Source organism: Ochotona princeps, chromosome 5 (genome assembly GCF_030435755.1).
Source record: "Ochotona princeps isolate mOchPri1 chromosome 5, mOchPri1.hap1, whole genome shotgun sequence".
Taxonomy (NCBI): Eukaryota; Metazoa; Chordata; class Mammalia; order Lagomorpha; family Ochotonidae; genus Ochotona; species Ochotona princeps.
In genome coordinates this window covers 67,935,355-67,961,686 of record NC_080836.1, presented here as the reverse complement: position 1 = coordinate 67,961,686, position 26,332 = coordinate 67,935,355, and the positions used below count along the sequence as shown (strand labels likewise).

At 39.1% G+C, this 26,332-nt stretch overlaps 1 protein-coding gene and 1 non-coding gene across 6 annotated transcripts in view; one reads left to right on the top strand and one right to left on the bottom strand.

Moving 5' to 3' along the window:
• STAT4 (signal transducer and activator of transcription 4) overlaps positions 1–26,332 on the top strand; it is a 126,767-nt gene that overhangs the window by 70,359 nt on the left and 30,076 nt on the right. For all 5 annotated transcript variants that reach the window (XM_004576967.3, XM_058664740.1, XM_058664738.1 and 2 more), the window contains 6 exons: positions 11,141–11,239; positions 13,614–13,706; positions 17,031–17,109; positions 18,370–18,455; positions 23,648–23,799; positions 25,913–26,071. In XM_004576967.3, the coding sequence (XP_004577024.1) occupies positions 11,141–11,239; positions 13,614–13,706; positions 17,031–17,109; positions 18,370–18,455; positions 23,648–23,799; positions 25,913–26,071 (668 nt within the window). The remainder of the gene's footprint in view (positions 1–11,140; positions 11,240–13,613; positions 13,707–17,030; positions 17,110–18,369; positions 18,456–23,647; positions 23,800–25,912; positions 26,072–26,332) is intronic.
• Positions 5,237–5,343, bottom strand: LOC118757906 (U6 spliceosomal RNA). The gene has a single exon (XR_004995418.2). It is a non-coding gene; the product is annotated as a U6 spliceosomal RNA (small nuclear RNA).

Here is a 26,332-nt window from a genome sequence, read left to right as displayed (position 1 = left end):
ATTGATTCATACTTTAACTACTCACAGAAAATATGTATTATGACAAAAGATTATTGTAGACTTCAAAATTATTTTTCACCAAAATATACTAATATTTAAATTTCATTTTCCATAAACTTTTCAAGATGGCCTTATATCTTGAAAGCACTACTATCATAGGAATACAAACCAAACCTGTGGAGGAATCTGCATGATTAAGATCTGTAAATGGCTGGCTACATTATTAGTATGTCAAGAAATAAATGATGAGTAGAGTTTGTTAGCTTCTGCCTTGTTCTCTTTCTGAGCTAATTTTTCTTTTAATTACAACCCTGCAAAATCCCTCTGTAAGTATTGAATTTTAGTCATAGTAGTCAGATTGGGATCCACCTTTTTCAACCTCAATGACAGATTTTTTTTTTTAAGATTTATTTCTTTTTATTGCAAAGTCAGTTATACAAAGAGGAGGAGAGACAGAGAAGATATCTTCCATCCGATGATTCACTCCCCAAGTGACCGCAACGGCCGGTGCTGTGCCGATCCGAAGCCAGGAGCCAGGAACCTCCTCCAGGTCTCCCACATGGGTACAGGGTCCCAAGGCTTTGGACCAGCCTCAGCTGCTTTCCCAGGCCACAGGCAGGGAGCTGGATGGGAAGTGGAGCTGCCGGGACTAGAACCGGCGCCCATATGGGATCCAGGCGCATGCAAGGCGAGGACTTTTAGCCGCTGAGCCATTGTGCCAGGTCCAAGAATATTATTATTATTTTTTTTAATCTTAACAATACCAAGGGCTTGAAATAAAAATTTAAAAAAATATATTCACCTTCCAATATCATCTCCACAAAAAACAATCATTGGTAAAAATCTGACAGGCACATTCTCATGTCTATCTGACAGGCACATTCTCATGTCTTTCATTATGGAAAACAAGTATTTGGCCAGTGATTCTCCTGAGAGGACTGAATAAATCAAATGATAGCATTGTATTATTATTTCTGATTGCTGCAGTGGGTTAGTTTTTATTCAAGGCAGCTTTTATTAAGGCAATGTTTGTGTGCATGTGCAAGTTAGTCCTGAAGAAATACCAGGAAAGTCCCCACAGTATCATGTTGTGAAAACCCCTGAGTAATAACCTTCATATTTCTGGAATTTCTTTATATATTCATTTTATATAAATATAAGTGTTTCCTGGAACACAGCTCAGTCCTACTTCAATAGCTTTATTATAATCAATTTTGCTCATTTCTGTGAAATCAATGGGAAGATTTTTATGTTCTGTTTTTATTGATTTGCCATTTGTGAGCTTTCTAACACCCCCTTGAGGCAAGACAGAAAGCTGTTTATGGAGCGCTTCTCCATCTACAAAGCTCCTTCTCAATTGATTGACACACTCCTCACAATGACTGTGTGATGAATGACAAATAGAGTTATCCCAACCAATAGTTCGATTAAAGGAAAGAAGATGAAGACATGACTTAGCCAAGGTTGCTTAGCCAATAACTGAGCCAAAACCCAGGCGCCCCAACTTTAAGCATAGAGATAGCTCTCCAGCTACTTTATACCAGTTGTCTGGGAAGGGTGAAGCCTTTACAGTACATAGATGCACTCTGAGTTTACAGAAGACATGGTTCTTTTAAGAACTATTCTATTAAAAAAAAAAGCTGACAACTAATTTATACTTGCTGCCAATTACTACCTAACAGCATAGATGTACTATTAGCATACATTGTGATAGGACAAAAACATTTTACATAATTTGAGAATCCATACTTCTCTTTAATCAAGAAGATCTTTATGATGGAGAATTTAAAGCTAAGTTTTGAATTGTGGGAGTCAAGAATTCCTTTCAATTCATTTGTTCCTGGTGAGAGGAATAGCCAAAGATTATTATTTTTTTTTTAAGATTTATTTTATTTTTATTGCAAAGTCAGATATACAGAGAGGAGGAGAGACAGAGAGGAAGATTTTCTGTCCGATGATTCACTCCCCAAGTGAGCCGCAACCGGCTGGTGCGTGCCGCCGATCCGAACCTGGGAACCAGGAACCTCTTCCGGGTCTCCCACGCGGGTGCAGGGTCCCAATGCATTGGGCCGTCCTCGACTGCTTTCCCAGGCCACAAGCAGGGAGCTGGATGGGAAGTGGAGCTGCCAGGATTAGAACCGGCGCCCCTATGGGATCCCGGACTTTAGCCGTAGGCCACGCCACCGGGGCCCTAGCCAAAGATTATTATGAGAGCTATAGCTTTAATAAGACAACCTAAAAAGATGACTTATTTAGATTTATTTTTAAAGTAGTCTAAGATTTACTGAAAATGGAATAGAAAGTGCTGAGAATTCTCATATACTCCTTAGCCTTCCCACTATCCCCAACTCAGAACTCCACACCAGTCTCCCAAGCTCTCTTGCCATTGGTATTATGTATTTATTGCAATTGATGAGTCAGTATAAATTCTTACTAACTAAAGTACATAATTCACACTGGGGTTAACTCTACGTGTTACACTCTTCTACAGACTTTTTAAGAAATGCATTATCTAGTTTCCACCATGATGATAATATGTAGCATAGTTGCCTTAAAAATCACTTCTATTCAATTGATTCATCCTTCTCGCCCCTCTCCCTCCCCTCAAGCGCCTGGCAACTGTTGCTGTACCCATGTTTTTAACTTTTGCTGAATGTCGCCTTTTCAAATAGAGTTATTTCACAAAGTTACATGCATATGTGTTTCCTTTGTATCTTCATGGCTTGGTACCTCATTCCTTTTTGGTGCTCAACAATATTCTATCTGGATGTAACACATTTTTATTTAGTCATTTCTTATTAAAGGGTATCTTGGTTGCTTCCAGATTTCAGCAGTTTAGAATAAAGTTTCTGTAAACATCGCGGTGAAGTTTTTATGTAGCTCCTTTGGCTTAAATACCAAGGAGAGGGTGACTTGAGAAGAGTATCTTTACTCCTAACAAGAAAACTGCCAAGCTGAATTAAAACAGCTGCCTTATTTTTTAATCCCAGCGACAATAAATGAGAATTTCTGATGCGCCAAATACTTACTAGCATTTTTCAAGGTTTATTTATTTCTTTATTTGAAAGGTACAATAACAGAGTAGTGACACGCGGAGAAGGGTCTATTATTTGCTGGTACACTCAACAAATGGCCACACAACCGGTAGGTCTGGGTTGGACCAAAGTCAGAAACCTATAATTTTGTCCAGGTCTCCCATGTATTTGTCCCAGACCTCCCATGTCTAGGTTTGCTTTCCTGGACACATTAGCAAGAAGCTGAGTTGGAAGCAGAGCAGCCAGGACTTGAACTAGCACTCTGATTTGGGATGGCAGCATTACAAGCTCTCTTAACCCCACTGCACCATAATGCCAGCCCCATTTGTTAATATTTGATGTTGTCCGTTTTCTTGACTCATTCTTGTGTGAACAGCTGCTGCATTTCCTTTATGCATTCAGTGAAATCCCTTTTCCTTTTTCTATGCTTACTTTCCATATGTAAATCTTGCTTGGTGAGATATTTGTTAAGATGCATTGTTCATTTTAAAATTAGATTTGTTTTCTTATTGTTGAGTTTTGGAAGTTCTTCTCATATTACAGATAGCAACCTCTTTTCAGACACGCCTTTCATTCCTTAAACACTGCCTTTTGCAGAGCAGAAATTTTTTTTTCTGAAGATTTATTTATTTTACCTAAGATAAGTTAGAAAGAGAGAGAGGGAGAGGGAGAGATAGACACAGACAGATCTTCCATCTGACTGGTTCGTTCCCCAAATGGCCACTACAGCCAGATTGGGCTGACCCAAATCTGGGAACCAAGAGGTTCTTCTGGGTCTCCCACATGGGTATAATAGGGGCCCAAGGACTTGGGTTGACCTCTGCTGCTATTGTAGGCCATAAACAGGGAGCTGGATTAGAAATGGAGAGCTGAGACTCAAACCAGGTTATAGGATTAGCTGGCTACACTGCTGCACAACCAGTCCCAAAGCAGATATTTTCAATGTTAATACCATCTGACTGATCAATCCTTTTATGGCACATGCCATTGGTGTTTTATCAAGAAATCATCATGAAACAAAATAGTCCAGATTAGTTTTCTCCTGTTATCGTCTAAGAAGTTTTAGACTTTTACATTTTAGATTTAGGTTTGTGGTTACTCTTGAGTTAATTCTCATGAAGGTACCTAAGCTTTGTGTGTATATATTTTGCATATGGATGAGTGGCTGTTTCCGTACCATTTATGAACACATTTTTGGGAGGACCAGCATTGTGATGTAGTAGCTTAAGCTCCTGCCTGCGATGCTGGTTTGTCCAGAATGTTTTCTTCAACATAAGTGTGGATCTGAAATTATGACAGTTCTCTACAAACTGTAAGAGCAATCTGAGTTATGTTTTTCCACAGTGAGTTCTATCTCAGCTCACTTTAGCAAATGACTTCATAGCCCATTTTTTGCTGCCTATCTTGTCTTCTATATCTTACATTTCCACTCAGCCTGTGTTTTCTGGGATTTTCCCCTAATTAAACTATTTGCACTGGCTTTAATTTTGTCTTGAGCTTTATTTCTGGAGGACCCTAAGCTAAGGCAGTTGTTCATTTTGTGTTTTCTCAGTTTGTGTCCTGGCTGCCCCCACTTCCCATCCAGCTCCCTGCCTGTGTCCTTCAAGGCAGTGGAGGTGGCCTGGAGCCTTGGGACCCTGCACCCGCATGAGATCAGGAGGAAGCTCCTGGATCCTGGCTTCAGATTAGCTCAGCTCTCACTTGGGAGTGAACCAGCAGAATCCCATTTTGTCACTGTTGTATTTCTCTTACAGGAATCCTCTGAAACTTTCCCCTTTGTTTGACCTGAGACCCGTTATAATCAACATTATAATCAGAGAATGACTTCTGACAAATCCTTCACAACTCAGAGGAAATTAGTTGAATGTAAAGCCTGTTCTCCCAGATGTGTTTACATTAAGAGAATCATTGGGAATAGAAATCAAAGGAGGGAATGTTTAATTGTGACATCCCAGGCTCTGTGCGATCTGAATGAAGATTTAATTTTGGTAAACCATCTCACATCTATTGTATCTGCTCTGGTACTTCTTGGACTATTTAGAAGAAAAAGAGCAGCGTCACATTTTAATGACAACTAAGATTTAGAAACTAAGTGCAAGGGCAGTAGGAGAATTCAGAGGAGCCCAAAGAATCCTGCATAGAGATGCAGAACAGAGTGAAAGGCTACTCTTTGGTTTTGTGATACCTTTTTCCCACATTTTAACATCTCTGAACGCTTCACAGATTTGCATGTCATCCTTGCGCAGGGGCCATGCTCATCTTCTCTGTATGGTTCCAGTTTTAGTATATGTGCTGCCAAAGCGAGCACAACATTTTAACATCTCTGAAACCAGAATGTATCTTAAAAACAGTAACCCCTCTTGACTGTTACTGCAATGTGGCCATATTGTTGTCATCACATTCACATTGTCTCTGATGTGAACCTGAATTGTGAATAGCTGTTTGTGTTGTTGTCACTTCAATTGCATTATGTGCATTATTGCTACAGTGAATGATGAATTTAATTGCTGTCTAAAAATGTCATCAAAATAAAATTATGGTTTAAGATAGAAACAAGAAGTTGTCATGTATGTGGAATGGGATAGACACAAATCAGTAGGATACAACTTAGACATTTTTAAATAAATATTTGTTACTGGCTGAATATCCCAAAATTTCCTGTTTTCTTGAAAAACAATAGTGAAGTGATTTTTAGGATATAAGAGGATACCTACAAGTAAGTGAAGTTGTATTACATTTTATAACCTAAATTCATGAGGAAAAAAAAAAGATTGCCTTTCATGCACAAAGCAACAGTGGGAAAAGAAATTGCTAAGTATAAAAATGAAAGAAATCTCAATACAATATGAGCCTGGAGGAAAAAAATCATGTATTTCACAGTATTATCATTAAGATGCACAGTATAAATTTATCAGAAATATCTTGCTGACTGAACAGAGTGTACTTGCAACATAAAACCATTGAAGAGAAATGAATATATGTACTTCATCAAATAGACAGTGCAAGAAAAATTGGTTTTCCTTGGCCAGGTTATACTATCAGTGCAAAAGGAACTTGAAGGGGAGATCAAGATGATGGGTTTTGGTTATGAAGAGAAGATTATCACTGGGATCTCATGTCTAGTTGTTAATTGCAGCAATTAACACCATATTGAACTTTAAACTGCAAAACACTGTCTAAGAACTTCAAAGGTGTTGATAGGAGTGAAGCATAGTAGTAAGTCTATGATAGCTGAACACAAATAGGAGATAAATTAGAAATCTTCTGAAGACAAACATCTGGAAAACTACCCTATATTGTATTTCTTGATCTGAACAAAATAATAGTCTCATCTGAAATTTTAGTGACATGGCTGTTAATCTTGAGTGTATGACCAGACCCCTGCAACCCCTCACCATTTTAATTAGCAAGTCCAATTGACGGAAGAAATGTGAGTCCTGGTCCTTGTCTGACAGCCTTTTGATGAGAATTTCTGGGAATATTGAGAAAGTACCAGCATCAAAACACAATGGAGATCTTTATTGTACACGTTCTAAGAATACATTATTGATATTCTTGATGATGCATAGAACATGATTATTTTAAGAGATATTCAGAAAATTTTCCCCATTTTAAACAAGTGTGAGAGTTTTAGGTAGACATTAACCAATTTACTCCACATATATTTTTTTTCTTTCTTTTTTTGCAAAGTCAGATACACAGAGAGGAGGAGAGACAGAGAGGAAGATCTTCCGTCCGATGACCCACTCTGCGAGTGACCACAATGGCCAGAGCTGAGCTCGATCAAAAGCCAGGAGCCAGGAGCTTCTTCCAAGTCTCCCACATGGGTGCAAGGTCCCAAGGCCCTGGGATGTCCTCAACTGCTTTCCCAGGCCATAAGCAGGGAGCTGGATGGGAAGCAGGGCCGCCAGGATTAGAACTGGTGCCCGTATGGGATCCTGGTGGTTTCAAGGCGAAGACCTTAGCCACTAGGCCTCTGCACCAGGCCCCACATATACTTTCTAATATGTACAATACTAACACATGACTACCTAGTGAGATTGATCAAATAAATAAATAGAAATTCTACCTCATAGAAACAATAATGCTATCTTTCATTTGATTATTGTTTATAGCCCTGCCTGAACTCTAGAGTCTTACTTGTTGAACTCTTCATTTAATGGAACATTAAGCCTTTTACTATAACTTAAATGAAAAATGTTATCTCAGGGCCAACCTGGTAAATCAGAAAGCTAATTCTGCCATGGGCAACACTGTCATCCCAACTAGGCACCAGTTCTAGTCCCAGCTGCTACACTTCCAGCTCAGCTCCCTGCTAGGAACTGGGAAAGCAGTGGCGGATGGCTTAAGTCGTTAAGCCCTTATACCCAAGAAATCATTATCTCAAAAACCAAAAGCAAAGAAAGAAAATAGAAAGAAAGGGAAGAAGAGAAAAATAGAGCAAAGGAACGAAGGGGAAACGGGAGGAACAGATAAGTATCATTATGTTTGAAGTTGTATCTATGAACTACACTGAATTTGTTCTTTGTATTAATATTCCATTAACATGAGAGTTGATGAAAATTATGTTGTAGCAATTATGCATTTGCTGTAACCCTGAGACTAATAAATTCCTTGAGAAAAACAAAAGCAGGGGCCAGTACGATGGGTCAATTAGTTAATCCTCCACCTGCAAGCATCAGCATCCCATATAGAACCCACTGCTCCACTTCCCATCTAGCTCCCTATTTATGGACTGTGATGGCCCAAAGCACTGGGACCCTGCATCCATCTGCAAGGGAGACCTGGAGGAAGCTCCTGGCCCCTAGCTTCAGATTGGCTCTGATCTGGCCGTTGTAGTCTTTTGGGGAGTGAACTAGTGGATGGAAGATCTTTGTCTCTGTCTCTCCTTCTCTTCCATAAATCTGCCTTTCCAATAAAAATAAATAAATCTTTTTTAAAAATTCTAAAAAAACAGCAATTGCACATAACAAAAATACCCTAAAAAGAAATATATCATAGTTTATTTATTTGCTTCTAAGCAAAAGCCATTAAGAGTGATGAAGGCCAGCTCATAGTAATGGAGCATTTCATTTGCATGTAATATGACTTTTACTTCTACTAGTAATATGACTTTTGTACAGTCAGTCTCAATAGACAGCACAGGTGAAAAATTCACAAAATAGATTTGAACATACCTCTTCCAATAGCTGACAAAAATAACGAAGCAAGAAAAATCAGCAAGTATGCAGAAAGGCAAACGAAATACTTAACAAAGTTGGCTTAATGAAGCTATTTTAAGACATTTGCCACCAACAACTTAAGAATTCACATCTTTTACAAATTCAAGTGAAACATTCACAGAAGATCCATGTTGCGGGCCACAAAGCAGCTCTCAATACATTTAGAGTAGTCAAACCCCTTCAAGGCATGTTTCTTGATCAAAATTAAATTAAGCTAGAAATCACTTTGTGAAAGATCAGCAGAAAAGCCTTATGTTTAAGAATTAACTAAAATGGGCTCAGCGCAGTGTCCTAGTGGCTGAATTCCTTGCCTTGCACACTCCAGGATCCCATATAATCGCTAGGTCTAATCCTGGCAGCCCTGCTTCCCACACAGCTCCATGCTTGTGATCTGGGAAAGTAGTTGAGGATGGCCCAGGGTCTTGGGACCCTGCATCTGTGTGGGATACCTGGAGAAAGTTGCTGGCTCTTGGCTTTGGATCGGTGCAGCTCCAGCCATTGTGGTCACTTGGGGAGTGAATCATCGGATGGAAGATACTTCTTTCTGTCTCTCCTCCTCTCTGCCTCTCTGTATACCTGACTTTGCAATAAAAATACATATTTAAAAAATTAACTAAAATATTCTTCATGGTAAAATCCTGATGGGAGATAGAGATTTGAAAAGCAGGAAAATTCTATCAATATCTGCAGAAGAATCTATAGATAAAATTTTACAGTTGCTGAAAGTTATTACAAAACATAAAGGAAAAGATTCATATTTGACCTCATTAAAATTTCTAAAAATATTTTCAAAATTTGCATTTATGGACACTAGAAGCTTGTGAAAACACAGGCCAGAGTAGCTGGTATTTGCAATGCACATGTGTAGGAGAGACTGACACATCGTCGGAAATGAGCATTTTCTTTTTCTCTGGCTTTCTTTTTCTTTCCTCCTCCCACCAACATGTACTTACTACATTGCTTTGTCATTGTCATTTTGAGATTTCTGTACTTGTTGTCTGTTGGAAGATGAACACAAATATGTCTTTGATAGGAAAATAAAAGTGCTAATGTGGTATTGAATCTACACTGATAAATTTTCCATAAGATGTTTTTGTCTCAAAACATGTAACTGTGAGGTATTAATTAAGGGAAAATGCAAAAACAAAATACAGATATTGTGGATGAAAACAGTATTGCTTTTTCACTTTTAAAAAGGAGGGGGAAAATGTGTAATTTACCCTCTCAAAATAGGGGAGAAGCCAAGTCTGAAAAGAAAGAGGAAAGAACTTTAAGAAAAATAAAACATGAACTTCGGAGTTGAAAAACACTGAAAGATGGTACCTGAATGACCAAGGAAATACTCATAATCAATAGAAAAACAAAGACAAATACTGGTAATTCTTGGAATCTTAGAGAAACTCTAAGACCCGAAGCTCTTGGAGATAGTTGTCAAGTTTACGTTAATAGAAGAGCTTCCAAATCTGCCCTAGAGGAATCCTCTACTATTTTAACAAAGGAATTTTTTTTTAATTGACGGCCAAATGAGAAAACAAAGCTTATGCTGTAGAGGTGAATGTAAGTTGCCTGAAAAAAAAAATCGACAGATGGGAAAATTAACAGAAATTCTAATGAGAATTCCAAACTCAACGTGCAGGAATCAGAGCGTCAGGTTTCCTGTTTAATAGGACCATTTTTATTTCTTTACCTTCTGAGTTTCAGTCAACTCATTCTCCTTTCACTGTTGCCTCTTCTCCTCTTCCCCTCTCTGTTCTTTTTCTAGTTCTTCTCCTCCTCCTCCTTTCGAGATTTCCAATTTAAAGGGAGAAAGGGATTTTGGAAAGACTTAAGAATCTCAGAGTGTGGAATCCAGACAGTTGGTATTTAATTTTACAGTGTTACGTACTTCATCTAATATAATTGTAAGAGTAGACAAGGCCATAAATAACTGTTTAAAAGCAGTAGCTTCATTTTTGGATTACCAGTCTGTGAATCTACTTTTGATTCATTGTTGAGTTCTATTTTATGGATTATGTTTTTCTACTATTCACCACTATTCACTGTTTGGTTATTTTGTGACTAGTAGTACCATCTTCAGTGAGGAAAGTAGAGGGAAACTAAATAACTGCATTGTCTGCTGTGTTTTCTGTTAATCCTTCCTTGGAAAAAGTCTACTAGTAAAGGCTAACACTATTGACCACAACAACGGTGTTGTTCAGATTAGTCCTGTAAGTCAAGGTTAGAAACTTGGACACCTACAGATGCCTGGCAGGTAAGGTAAATGAGTGCTTGGTACATCGTTGGTGAGCACTATGCCATGAGTGGATGTGAGATGACCCCCTAACTGTGTCCCTGGTTCTGGTTTAGACCCACAGGCTGCTGACTTGCACTATATGTACCGTTAGCTTTGAGAGTAAAATACGTATGTCCTTCAATATCATGAAAATGTATTTGCTGTAATGTGAGGTATATTCACTGAAGTATACTGAGATAGTCAATATTGACAATGTCAAATATGGACCAAAGCAAAAGCCTTAAAATCATGAAGTGTAAAATTAAAGTACTGGTATCATCCTGTTTCCTGATAAGTTGCAGATAAGCAGCTTCTATCTAAAACCTGATGTAAATCTAAAACTGACCCCCTTGAATGTGGGTTTAGCATATTCCCTAAAAAGGTTCTCAACAACAGTTATTTTAGCTAAGTTAGCTAAGTTAAAAATGACTTGTAAAGATTCACTACAACATGAGCTTCTGTTGGCTTTTTTAAAAGAGTAGATTATTGGAACAAACGCCAGACAATCTTCATGTTTTGAATGAGATTATTGCTGATTTCCAGGGACTGATGTTTCTTTATGATGCGCCCAGTGAAGCTTTCATATTGTTTTGCTCACTTTTTTTTTTCAGGGAAAATTTCATGGAAATCCAATGCATGTAGCTGTAGTTATTTCAAATTGTTTAAGGGAAGAAAGAAGAATATTAGCTGCGGCCAACATGCCAGTCCAGGTAATATCTTCTGAACTTATCTTTTTTTTCATCACTCTGAGCTCACAGTTTCTAAAGAAGTTCTTCTGATTCGGTTCCTTCTGCCAGTGTCTGTGTAATCACCGTCTTTTCAGTCATAGTCAGGACCTCAGGATCCTCGAAGAGTAGCTCCTTTTCCGTTGCAGTAAGATAACTAAGCTTCTTTCTAGAATTTATATTTAGGGTCTTGTCTAAATATTCTTTTCTGTTGCTAATGGTCTTTTTGTGGTCCAGGATCTTAAAACTAGCCGAGGAATACAGCAACTACATCTGGCAGAATTCCCGCCATTCAGACTCTGCTTCCATTAGTGCCTTCAGCCTTGTGGACCAATCTTCCCCAAACTCTTCGATAGCTTGCTATTTCCTTCTTTGCAAGTGCAAACTAGGCCACAAGCAGGAATTCTGTGTTATAGAAACTCATTTTATCTCATAATCTTGAATGAACTCACTATCCGCCCCCTGAATTACTTTTTCAGTTAATCTTTACAAAAGGGAAAGAGTATGTTAAAAATTCAGTTTTGCAAACAACATCTTCCACAATTCAGTAAATCATACCATTAATCATTTTTGAAGGTTGAACAAACATTTCATTTTCAGTTCTTAAAAATTTTCAGGTTGAGTATTAGCGAATTACAGCTGTTTTGATGACTTGGACATTGTAACTTATTAGGTGTAGAAGGATGGTATTGATTCAATCTCAGTAAAAATGAAGATGCTACTTTATGTGAGTGTCAAATATCTCAGCTGTCCTTTTTTGTGACCTTCTTATTTGCAGTCATGTGTGTGAATGTTATTCCCTTCAGATATCAGTCAAATTGAAACATTTGTTTCAAAGTCACTCTGAAAATAATCTGCCAGAACCACATTCTTCCACAAAAGAACCACTGTGTTATTTTAATTCATTTGAAAGGCACAGAAACAGACAGAGATCTTCCATCCATTGATTTATTTCCAATTACCCTTAACAACCATTGCTGGGCCAGACCAAAGCCAAGATCCCCGCACACAATCCAGGTCTCCCAGATGAGTGTCAGGAACCCTTTAAAAACTTGAGTCATTGGGCTTGGCAGTGTGGCCTAGTGGCTAAGGTCCTCGCCTTGATCCCATATGGCCGCTGGTTCTAATCCTGGCAGCTCCACTTCCTCTCTGTCTCTCCTCCTCTCAGTACATCTGACTTTGTAATAAAAATAAAATAAATCTTAAAAAAATATTATTCATGTATTTATTAAAAAAAAAAACTTGAGTCATTATCTCATCCCTCCCACAGTATGCATTAACAGGAAGCTAGAATCTGGAGCAGAACTGGGACTCGAGAGTAGTATTTCAAAATGGGATTTGAGTGTCCCAAACACTATCCCAACCGCTGTGCCAAATACTCTTCCAGGAGCAATGGTTTTAAAATTTAAACTAAATGGGCTATGAAGACCAAAATGAGAGAGAAGGAATTTTCGAAAGATTCTACTAAACTTAATGACACATGCTTAAGAGTCAAGGTTCCATTTGAGATTTGTCCACTAATTGCCTTAGATTTTGATTAAGTAATAACCTTTCCAACCATGGCTACCTACCGAAGTGTGAGATGAATGGGCAGCTTGTAACTCGAACTCTCATCTGTAAACACCTATTGAAATTTGTATCTCAGGAAAACATTCAAAGGCACATTATGAGAGAGGCAGAAAAGCAGTATTTGTAGAAGTTACTTAAACTTTCTGCTCAAACAGAATAACATTTGTATTTTTTGTTTAGTAAATTACTCTGTTGTTTTGGAGTAAAAATAATCTCATCCTTGCAGATGAACATTCCGAATTCTGAATATAAGCCAAAATAATGCAGTTTCATTAAACTAATTTTAAAATTACATGTTTATTTTATAGAATGTCAAAATAATTAAGCTATGTTATAGAAACTATAGGAAAATTAAATCATAAAATCATCTGTATATTTATAGTTCAGACATACTACTCTGATACCATTTGGGGATCTGATACATACTTGAGGTCGTATATCTATCCATATAGTATATATTCGCAAACATATAAGCATACATTTATATACGTATAAAAGCAGTAGAAATCTTACTCGTATGGAGGCACCTCAACCGAGGTCACACAAAGTGGAATTATAAGATCATGTAATTTGTCTAGACTATTTGAGGCTTTTTCACATATGTGGTATTTTTATCACCTGCTCTGTTCCTTAATACTGTTTATACCATCAAATATTTTTCTATAGCATTTTTAATGGCTGTGAATTATTTTACATCACAGTGATCCAAACTTCAGTTTGAAGTATACACTACACAGATTGGTTTCATCATAAGCCAATCAGTGAAATTTCATTCCTATTTTTTTTTCAGGGACCTCTGGAGAAATCTTTACAAAGTTCTTCAGTTTCAGAAAGACAGAGGAATGTGGAACACAAAGTAGCTGCCATTAAAAACAGCGTGCAGGTGAGTGATGCTCTGTAGGTAGCAGATAGCCAACCAGCTACTCTCCCAGTGAGAACCCAAAAGTTAGTGTATATAGAAATTATGGGGAAATTTGTTAATAATCTTTCACACAATATGTCTACATTGTGAAGATTTCTTTGTTGGGAAGTTTTTTACCCCAATTTGAACTTCGTCGATTTGGATTATTCAGGCTGTTTCTTCTTGAGTGAGCCTTTATAAGTTTGTTCATGACATTTCTTCACTATCTTTTGAATATCTGTGGAAACTAGCAATATCACACCTCTCATTTGACATAGATAAACTTTCTTATTTTTAGTTCCTTATCAGCCTAGCTAGAGATTTCTCAGTTTTGTGGATTGAGAGAAGATTTTTTTAAAACAAAACTAGCTGCCCATCATGTTGAATATAAAATAGAACAGTAGTTTTCCTTCCCAAGGGATACATAACATTTATTTCATTACTGCTTATATAAAAATAGTAGCAATTCCGTAAGACTAAATAAACTATGAACGCTTAGAGATGAACTGACCCTTTAATTGCCTGAATATAGTAGGAAGGTGGTTTACACAATAGTATTTCTGAGTATTTCTAGTTTCTGATTTTGTGATCTGCCATAGCAAGGAGGTACAAAAAGTCTCTCCTTAAGCTAGTCTCTCCTTAAGGCTGGCCACTGTGCCCCTATAACTAACACACATCTTCCTCCTACAGACTCTAAGTTAGTACATACAGAAGTCATAGGACTATTTGTCAATAAGTGAACATCTCTCATTCTCTGCGTTTATGCCTGGATGAGCCTAAACAAGACACTTTTGCACATTGTACTGACTGCAAGTGTGTAAAGGCAGGGAATGTGCTTTTATTAAAGTAAGAATAATTAGCCACATTAGTCACACAGGTAGATTTTTGCACCCAGGTTGGTTCCTGCGAAGTTTGATGATAGAGCACACGCCCACGTTGTGGAGTGTCAACAGGACCACTTCAACCAGGCCTGTACATTCCCCAGATGCTGAAAGGGTTGGCTACTAATGACTTCTCTGGAGAATTCCTCTACAGGAAGCCCTGGGCTATCTCCAGAAAATAGAGTTACATAGGATGAAAGAAAAAGCTAAATCTCTTGTTCAGGTCAGAGTTAATTCTTGGGTGCCTACCATGCTTGCTGAGCTTCTTAGGGCATCAGATCACAGATTCAAGCAGAGACCATGTACTTGCTTAGTTCCTTCCTGTTCCTTATCCCTCTTTTGGTGTCCTTTCTCCTGAAAGCACTTGCCTAACAAATGTCATGTACCTCATCCTTCTCCCAGATTCCAAATCCAGGAATCTTACCCTGGCATATAATAGAAAGCAGTGCTTTGTTAATTTTTTTTTATATTTTTAAAATGTATTTTTATTGGAGAAGTCAGAGATATACAAAGAGGAGGAGAAACAGAGAGGATCTTACATCCACTGATTCACTCCCCAAGCAGCCGCAATGGCCAGAGCTGAGCCAACCCAAAGCCAGGAGTCAAGAGCCTCTTCCAGGTCTCCCACATGGGTGCAGGATCCCTAGGCTTTGGACCATCCTCCACTGCTTTCCCAGGCCACAAGCAGGGAGCTGGATGGGAAGTGGGGCCGCTGGAATTAAAACTGGTGCCCATATGGGATCCCGGCAAATATAAGGCAGGACCCTTGCCACTAGGCCACTGCACCAGGCCCAAAAGGAGTGCTTTTTGATTCATTTTCTTTCCTCTTTATGCAATGAACTCAGCCTCTGTGGAATGTTTTGGAAGGTGGCACTCCTGTAAAGATTTTCAGATCATTAAGGGAGCTTTTGAAGTTTACTTCTGGGTATTTCCACAGTTCACTGTTATAATGTTATGTGAAATGCTTTTAGTGGCTTACTCTAGCACTGACTTTTCAATGGTAAGTCATAGAACGTTCTGTAAAATATTGCCATTTTTTTTTAGCTTCCAATTTTGAAACCAGAAAATTGAACCTCAATGTATCTCTGCCTTAAAACAATCATATTTCGCTACATTTCCACAATTATGTGTATTGCTGGAATTTTAGTAGCCAATGGCTTTTCATAGGTCTCTGTCTTCAGAATTTAAAATTATGGTAAAATGCTGCTGCCGGTGGTATTGGGGTGTAGTGAAAAGAAAGAATAAGCAATTTGAAGCCAAAGTAGACAGCTGTGAATTCTTTTTTTTTTTTTTAAGATGTATTTATTTATTTCAAAGACAGAGTTACAAAGGGGAGAAAGAGAGATACCTTCTACCTGCTTGTTCACCTCCTAAATGACCACAATGACTGGAGCTGGGTCAGTCCAAAGACCCGGAAACTTCTTCCTGGTCTCCCATGTGTGTACCAGGCCCCAAAGGACCTGGTCCACCATTGGCTACTTTCCCAGGCTACAAGCAAGGAACTGAATTGAAGTAGAGCAGCCAGGATATGATCTGGCACTCTCATGGTATACAGCACTGTAAGTGGAGTCAGCATATTTATGTCACAGCTCAAACCCCAGCATTAAATTTTATGCTAAGTATCTATTACTGTGTAACTTTGGAACTCAGTTTTCTTTTGTGAAAAATGAAAATAATTTGCTGTCACTTTCTGAAATGATTATATATGTAAGGTTTAGGACCCCGTTTACTCAAAAATGTGTAGGAATTTTTATGGATGGATGGTCACTATATTTCATAGTATTTTGTTTGTAAGGTTCATAAATATGAATAAGTCATTTCAAAGCATAAGATAACAAATGGAGGAGAGAAGAGTAATCAAAGCTAGTGTTTATGAAACGTGTGTTATCGCTTCTCGGCCTTTTGGCTAAGATCAACTGTATGAAACATGTGTTGGTATCGGGCATCTTTCAGGCAGTTTTGGTTCATGAGATCCTCACAACACCTTCACAAGATAGAAACTGTTATCATCTCTCCTTCCTGCCCACCTCCTCTGCTACATTTTACAGATAGAGAGGCGGAAATACAAAAGACATTTGCTCAAGTTCATATACCTTAAAAGTCACCAAATTGGGACACACATTCAAAATTTGATATACCCCAAATTTGATATTCTCATAACCAATAATTTAGCTGATTAAAACTGGAGTTTATGGAGAAAGGGCTATTTGGGGGCAAATATAAGTTTCCTAAGAGAGGACTTTTTGGAGTTAGGGAGCAGTAGAAATTTTAATATGAATTAGTTATTCAGAAACAGAGATTCATTAGAATCTTTGGGTGCTGTTGGAGGAAGAAAGCACCAAACAGTGCATTCTGAAACACTTGTGATGCTGTTTCCTTGGCAAGCTTAATTGTAACAACAGGGTATGTTTTCTCTTGCTAAAAGATGACAGAGCAAGACACCAAATACTTAGAAGATCTGCAAGATGAATTTGACTACAGGTATAAAACAATTCAGACAATGGGTAAGTTTTTGTTCTATATATAATTCTGTGTAGGGAGATAAAGACAGTGTGAATGAGACTTCTTTACTGGCAAGATTGGTAGGTAAATTTGATCCACTGTGCTAGGTAAGCATTTTTTTTTTCCCATTGGAGAGAAGATGTAGGTAATGAGTATTTATTTGTCTTTCTTTCTTTTACCATATAAATATATGTGTATACATTTTTTAAACCAACCAATTCAAAGTGGGTTACAAATTGCATGAGAAACTAACCCCCTTTCTTCAGCATACTTCTAAAAGAAATAAGGGGGCAGATGTTTGGCACCTGAGTTAAAACAGTGTCCTTTGGGTTGCCTAAATCTCATATCTCAGTGGATGAGTTTGAATTCCACCTCTGTTTCTTATCTTGCTTCCTGCTGATACATACCCTGGGAAGCAATAGGTGTTGGCTTAAGTACTTAGATTCTTGCCACTGGTTTGGATGGCCTACATTGGATTCCTGGCACCTGACTTCTGCCTTATTCAACCCTTGCCGATGTAGGCATTTAAGGGGTGGATGGAAGATCTCTGGCTTTCTCTGTGTCTGTCTCTCTGCGTTCAAATATTTCATAAGAGAAAATTTTCTAGTAGAATCAAAGTATTTCTATCATACTTAACAAAAGTAATAATGACTTCCTAATATGATCAAGGGGTTACTAAAGTCTCCCTGAGTTTAAAAATATATATGTGTGTGTGTATATATATATACATTTGCAGTGTGTATGTATGTATATATATTTACATATAAAATTTAATTTTCTAAACATCAAAAAGTGGAAATATGCTTAGTAGCAGAAATTTTGGAAAATAGATCCCAGATTGAAATGACATGAAATCTAACTACAGAAAAGCACTGTAGAAAAACATTTCCTGTCAGCCATTTTTCTGTGTGTTCACATTCCTATGTATTTATTAATTCATTTTCAAAAAAACAGATCATCTCTTGTATAGTTTTGGATGATACATTTTAAAGTCTTATTTTTAAACATTTCCTCTTGTTTGAGCCTTCAGAAATTTAACTGTATAAATTTAGATTTAAGGAAACTAATTTATTTGATTATATATCTGTGGCTAAACGTTAAGGACTTTTCACAAGTCCGGGATCTACAAGTAATAGCATATTGCTAGCATAAAGTATCTTGCAAGTAGGGGAACAGTGAACATTAGGCTGAGTGAGGCTGATTTGACTTTGAGGAATAAAGGACTTGGATGGAAGAGTTTCAGTCTGATCTTTCCTTTGCAGATCAAGGTGACAAGAACAGTGCTCTAATGAATCAGGAAATTTTGACATTGCAAGAAATGCTTAACAGCCTTGACTTCAAGAGAAAGGTTTGCACAGAATTTTAATTTGCCTTTTTGCCTGGTTTCCTCCTTTTCCTAAATCTAATCCTAATGAAAAACATTAAGCACTCAGATTTTATCCATTCCGTTTATAACAAGTCAAGTGTTTCCAGGAAAAGGCTCACACTCTTTCTCTCCCTGGGCTCACAGTGCCAGACCTCTCCAGAGCCTCTGTGTCTGCTTTTAAATTGCAGAAAACAGATTCTGTGCATCATACTTCCCTCACTCCCCTGCTTCTTCCCTCTTTCTTCAACAGTATTTTCAGAGTCATGATTTTAATACATTCTGTATCCACAGGCTTAACTTGCTACTAATCATAATATTCAATAAATAAAATGTAGAAAGACCACAAGATCACATTTCCACTGGAGTATAAACATAGGCTAAAAACAATAATCCTGTCCTAAAAGTGACCAATTCACCTTTTTTGTATGTTTTGTTTAGCTTCCACATATCAAAGAAAACATATTTATCTTTTTGAACCTTGCTTATTTCGCTAAGCATAATGGTTTCCAGCTGCACCATTTTGTTGCAAAAGACAGGATTTCATTCTTTGTTATGGCTGGGTGGTATTCCATTATGCGTATGTACATGACATTTTCTTTATCCAGTCTTGCTGATGTGATACCTTTACTGCAGCTAATATGAACCTCAAAGTGGATAGTTTATACAGTGTGTGTTCATCAGTGTTTCAGATGTGACTGAGTTGTAGTACTTAATGTGCTACAATGGCTTCTGTTACATATTTCAAATATTACTTGAGTTTCTTTGTCTTCTCTGCGCTGGGAGCAGCTCTCCTGCTCCAGCCCCTCCCAACATGACAATGGATGCAGGCTCCGAGTTTGCCTGCATTCAGTTACTAGCACCTCAGGACTGCTTAGCTGACCACAGTCTGCAGTGATACTCAGAGGACCAGAGATACTCCCAGATGAGGTCATCCAGTGTTTCCTGATCTCACTTCTCTTTGAGTTAATTTGCAAACCAGACCATCCCAAAGGACACTGACACAGCAGCCAAGTTCACTTGGGCTAGGGATGCCATGGGTGGGGTGTCTGGCTCTGGGCATGGGATTGAGAACGTATTTCAGAACATCATCATTTTTTTTAAAGATTTATTTATTTTTATTGCAAAGTCAGATATATAGATAGGAGAAGAGACAGAGAGGAAGATCCTTTGTCCGAAGCGGGGCCACCGGAATTAGAACTGGCGCCCATATGGGATCCCATCTGAGGACTTTAGCCACTAGGCCACTGTACTGGGCCCTCGGAACATCATCATTGTATGTGCCTGGATCCCGTCTCTGGAGCAGCAGCTCTGCTATGCACTCCTGGGCTTGTCCATCTCGGAGGCTACCCCTTCTTCCTGATGTTGGCCTTTCTTCTTTGCCATGTGAGGGAGTCATCCCTACCTACCTTAGTTCTTAGTTTCATGTCTCAGCTGCCCTTGTATGTTCCTTTTCCTTTAGCTCCCCAAGTGACCTGAGGAAAGTGGTTGGTTCAGGGCTTTGAAGAGGGAAGACAAATAAATATTAATGTTATTATAAGGAAATTTTTTTTAATTTAATAATTGGCAGAAATATATGGTCTTTGTTCTACTCTGAGAAATTACAGTATTAAGCAATTTTCTGGACTCCAGAAAGGTTACTAACATTTGAATATATTCAATCTCACCAATTCCCAAGAAGAGGAACAACATTTTTTTTCTTTAAAGATTTTATTTTTATTGGAAAGTCAGATATATGGAGAGGAGGAGAGACAGAGAGGAAGATCTTCTGTCTGATGATTCAAATCCCAAGAAGCTGCAACAGCTGGAGTTGCGCTGATCCGAAGCCAGGAGACTGGAGCCTCTCCTGGGTCTCCCAAGTGGGTGCAGGGTCCTAAGGCTTTGACCCATCCTCGACTGCTCTCCCAGGCCACAAGCAGGGAGCTGGATGGGAAGTAGAGCTGCCGGGATTAGAACTGGTACCCATGTAGGATCCCGGAGCATGCAAGGCAAGGATTTTAGCCGCTAGGCGACTGCGCCAGGCCCAAAGAACATTTTCTTGTTAAATGGAAAGGAATGGAAACATTGCTTTTTCAACTTTCTATCTCTCCTTAAGAATAAATACAATTGATTTTTATCCAATCATTGATAAATGCCTAGTTCATATCTGAAAGTTTAGCTCCATTTTTTGTGAAGGAATTTCTGTGAGAACAAAAAGTATGAGGTTAATTTTTGCTCTAATTATAAAGTTACACAGTTACATATCAGATTGTAAGCATGGAAAGTATTTATCACAGACAAAACAAAAATCTGTGCTGCACATTTTACACATAATGTTTTATTAAACTTTACAAGTAGAATTTGAGGGAGAAAAAGAACCTTGGTAATAATCTAATCTGCTCATGTAATTGTACAGATAAAAAGGTCAGGTTCTAGCAAAGCTGAATGCTACATCTCAATTCATAAAGCTTGTAGCAAAGCCAGTTCAGAAATTCATATCTTCCAACTCCTGGACTATACAAAGTTATACCATGCCACCCAAAATCCAAACAAAGACCTAATAAAAATTAACATGAAAGGTCTCAATTTTTAGTCAGTTCATTTTGAAGTTAACATGTAATCATATTTATAAAGAATAAATGTATATACATCTTTTAAAAGACAAAAGTGATTTAGAGTACAAGAATCAATGTCGCAGGAGTGTGTGTATATATATGTTTATATATATACATGTGAAGGCTCTTTAACAAGTTCATGAGAAATGCATATTATGAAAATGCTGTTCTTGGATTTTAAAACATATTAAATTTATTTTTCAATTCCAGTTTCCCTGTACTTGCATCCATTTATGAGACTATTGAATTGTGATCATTCTTCTTTCTTTATGATATCATTTAATTATATAGTAAATTGCCTGTTTGAAAAGACATTTCTAGGAACCACATGTGCACCCTAAAACAGGGTGTGTGTAGGGGGGTGGGCTGCAACATCCACCAGCTCCTACAAAGGCTGGGACGGAGGGGGTTGCCTTTGCAAGGTAAGGACCTCTAGCACCCACTGGCTTGTGTGAGATCTGGATCTGGGAGTGGCCTGAGCGGGGGAACTTGAGAAGCTCCCCTTAGTGGATCATAGCTCTCATTGGTGAGCACATGGTCCAAGCCTGGGTGTTGGGCAGCCTGGGTAAGGTAATTTTATCCATTGGGTTGGTTTTGGAAGGGGGCAGACTGGGCAGGGCCGAGCAAACATTAGGCCACTGGCAAGTGCCAAAACCAGGCTAGAGAACAGGTCATGCCAGTCTAGGCTATCACACCTACCGATTTGCATGAACCAGGGATGGGAGCAAACTGGGCAGGGCCAGGTTGTAGCACCTGCCAGCAAGAACTAGGACTAGGGGCAAGCCGGGTCAGACCAGGCTGCAGAAAAGACAAAGATAGGTCAGGAGCAGTGCCATACTGGTTTAGAGCAACCACTGGCACACACGAAATCTGTGGCTGGGAAAAGGCCTGGTTGGAGAGCTAAGGGGATGGCCTAGTTGGGTTGTGGTTCCCACTGGTGGGCGCAAGGGCCAGAGTGGGGGCTATGATCTGGTCTGGTTTGGACATGGCTGCAGTATCCCTTGGTGCAGGTGTGGAATAGGTCTGGGGTGCGCCAGACTGGGCCAGACTCCAACACCCACTGGTGCTTGTGAGAACCAGGGTGGGTGTAGGACAGGCTGGGGTAGGTGTCTGCCCCTGCTGAGCCACACATGAGCTGTGTCTGGGTGTGGAACAGGTTTGGCTGAGCTGTAGCACCCAACAGTAAGAACCGGAATGGGTGAGGGCTGGTCAGGAAAGGCCACTATTCCTGCTAATACAGGAGGTGGACTAATTAGGACTGGCCCATGGACCCACTGATGTGTGCAAGATCTGGCATTGGGAGAGGTTTTGATGGAGAACTTGGGGAACTCCTATGTCAGGACACAGTCCCTGCAGGTGAGCACAAGAACCAAGACAGGGAGCAGCCCAGACTAGGTCAGGTTATAGTACCCACTGACATACATTGTATGACATACATGGTACCCACTGGCTCAGGTCTAGGGTGAGCCAGGCTGGGCCAATTCATATCACCCACTGGCAAATCCGAGAACCAGAATGGTATGTGGGTCATTCCGAGTCAGGCCGCAAATCCAGCCTGTTCACATTAGGGCCGGGGCTAGGAGCTGGCTGAACTGGGCTAGGCTGTAGCCCCCACCAGCGTGAGCTGGAACTAGGGGTAAGTGTGTGATGGGCAGGATCAGACTGGGCTGCAACACCCATTGGTTTGCATTGAGGGGATGGTTGGAGAAAGAACTGACTCAGCAATTGCAACCTACATTGTGTACATAGGCTGATTTGAGCAACAGACTGTGCTGGAACCTTTATTGGCAAGCACAGACAATAATCAGGTCTGGGATCACCACAGATGAGGTTTCTTTGGGGATACCCCCAACTGAAACACTGGACTCAAAACTTCAATCATGGAGAGAATTGTAGGTTCCATGGTCTGGCTGTGGAGTGCATGTGTCAGAGCTGGGCCTCCTCAGTGATTAGATGGAACAGTGAACAGCATATCAGATGCACATTGAGGCTATGGCAGTGCATTGGACCCTGCAGAGGACACTTGGTACCATAACAGAGGATGGAAGACAGAACAAATTGATCAACTACCCCAGCCAAGCGTTGACAGTGAATACCCGGGCAAATGGAGACTCTTAAGTTGGATTATGTCAGTCAGTGAATTCTCAAGAGATTTCATTGTGATTGGAGTGGCAAGATCGGCAACTGTTGAATTATCAAAAACACTTGAGCAGGACCCTCAGAGCATGCCCTACATCAGGGACCCTGGGATGGTTGGGAGGCTGAGTGGCTTCTCCCTTTTCTTCCCCCACCCCAAGTTACAGGAAGGAAAAAAGGGGGAAAAAAAAGAAAATGTGGAAACAGTGGTCTCATCCACTTTCCTGTAGCCCTTGACCCTTTGCGCCCTAATCAACTATGTTAAAATCATTAAAAAATAATTCAAAAAAAAGACATTGCTGGGAACACAGAAACTAGTACTTTGTATAACGGTCAAAATCTTAACCAGCATCTGTCTCCCAGCTTCAGTTGTTTTAGATGTCAAACTCTGCATGAGTCTGCTTCTTTTCTTCAGCAACTGTCTTCAGTAGTCATCTTTGTTTTCAGGAAGCCCTCAGTAAGATGACCCAAATAGTGAATGAAACAGATTTGCTGATGAACAACATGCTCATAGAGGAGCTGCAGGACTGGAAGCGGAGGCAGCAAATCGCCTGCATTGGAGGACCACTCCATAATGGGCTCGACCAGCTTCAAAACTGGTAAGACAAAGTGCCTGGAGTTTCTAGTGAAAACCACAGGAAATACAAAACTTCAGTGTTGCTCAGCCAGAGAAGGCAGCCTCAAACCAGAATGTCAGGTGTTCAGCTTATTAATGGCTTGTTAGTGGCTAGGAACTCTGTAGTTCAAAATATAGATATGTGTGTTCTTGGTTTTCACTTTTCTGGGGCAGAGGAATGAAGCATCTATGGAGTCACTTAATTTTCTCTACAAGATGTTAATTTTAAAAGACTCAAGTCCAGTTTTGCAATTAGCTATATACTTTCTTTAAGGACACAATACGTAATTAGTTTCAAAAAATCTTTAAATATCTAAACTTTTAGAAATATGTGACTTAAGAGCTCAGAGTTAAATATAAGTTTAGTGTCTTCAACAAAGCAATTTATTCTGCTAAGGATGTTTTTTAAGGGATACACAATCTCAGTAAGATAGGAGGGGTAAGTTCAAGAAATCTGTTGTACATCATGATAACTAGTTAATAACAGTACAATCATAGTTGAATATTACTAAGAAATCAGTATTTAAGTGTTATTATCACACACAAAATATGTGAGGTAATGCATGTTATTTGGATTACATAAATCCAATCCACAATTTACAAGTAACTAACAGCATCACATTGCATACCATAGATATATAAAATTTGTATTTGTTGATTACAAAATAAATTTTAAAAATCTGTAACACAGCACAGACTTCCGTATCTATTGACACACGTGTAATTAAATGTTGGCATTATCTTTTGCATTAGGAGATGGAGTGTTCTGTCATGCATGCAAGATAAATCTGATTAAAATAATAATTAGGAAATAGAAGGAAAGTGTTCAATTAAAATTTGAAATTGCTTTCTTTTTTTAAGATTTATTTTGTTTTTATTGGAAACTCAGATATACAGAGAGGAGGAGAGACAGAGAGAAAGATCTTCTGTCCGATGATTCACTCCCCAAGTAGTCACAACGGCCAAAGCTGAGCCCATCCGCAGCCAGGAGCCAAGAGCCTCTTCTGGGTCTCCTATGTGGATGCAGGGTCCCAAGGCTTTGGGCTGTCCTCAACTGCTTTCCCAGGCCACAAGCAGGGAGCTGGATGGGAAGTGGAGCGGCCAGGATTAGAACCGACACCCATATGGGATCTGTGTGTGCAAGGCGAGGACTTTAGCCACTAGTCTTCCACCCCAGGCCCCTGAAATTGCTTTCTAAATAGCACAGCTCAATCCAAAGGAAGTATATAATACCATGAGACTCTCGCAATAAAAGTTCAGCCCTATGCAGCCTGTTTCTCAAGCAAAGTAAGGAGTTAGGCTCACTTTAAAACATGCTGATTATCTAGTCACATTGTACTTTGATATCATGACAGCAAGATAATTTAAAAAGAGAGAGAAATAAAGTATTCAGGTGAGAAATCAGAATTGGACAGCTATTTGGGCAGTTTTAAATGCAGGCTACTTTAATTAGGAAAAGTTGCTCTAGGACCAGGTGGACTTCTCAAGTCTGAAGAGATTTTCACCTCCATTGTCATTAGAGGCCCTGGCCAGGTCCATTTTTAATCCTCTTTTCCTGGGACTTCTGACCCTCTAGCACCCACCTTCGTATCTGAAGTGAGAGAACCAGGTAGTGAGTAAAACTCCAAGCACATATCTCTCACATACTTCTCTCCAGAGAGACATGCTGACCAGTTTTGGTCAATCCTTAGGACTTGTATAAACTCGTCGTAGAAGTCAATTTCTTAGAGAAGAAATTGTTCTTAGAGAAGCATTCTTCATCTCATGTATGTTACAGTCTAGCTTGTTGTTTGTTTGCCTTTTAGTGAGTGCCACTTTCTTAGGATAGTGAGGCTTAGAAGGTTCAGGAAATTACAAAATTTGTTTCCAGGTGCTAACAAAATGTCATAAATAATGTCTGTAATGGAAAGTACATTTAGAAAACTGTTAATACATGTGTCTGATGCCTATTTTGACAAAAAATGGATTAGGAAAATAAACACTAATTCATTTAATTAGTAAGAGTTCAATGACTGTTTATTAAGCATAATCAATTTTAAAATGCTTGTCTGTTAAGTGAAAAATGCTATCTCCACATTTCATTTGCTGTTCAATAGCTTTACACTATTGGCAGAAAGTCTGTTCCAACTCAGAAGGCAATTGGAGAAATTAGAGGAGCAATCTACAAAAATGACATATGAAGGTGATCCTGTCCCACTACAAAGGACACACCTGCTAGAAAGAGTCACCTTCTTGATCTACAACCTTTTTAAGAAGTAAGTAACGTGTTATCCATTAAAAATACTCATTCCTGCCTCACTTCTGCTGACCTGTATCAACCCCCAGCCCAGGGATTGGATGTATAGGCGGAAGAGTGGCAGGGAAGTGTCAAACAGTAAACTTCAAAAGTGAACAGTCTCAGAAATTCCAGCAGCCACGTTTCTGCTCCTCACTACTTGTTTAACACTTCCACCACTCATGAGTAAAGTTACATCATTCAGTTACAACCCTTCTTTCACATTTAAGAGCAAATTTCA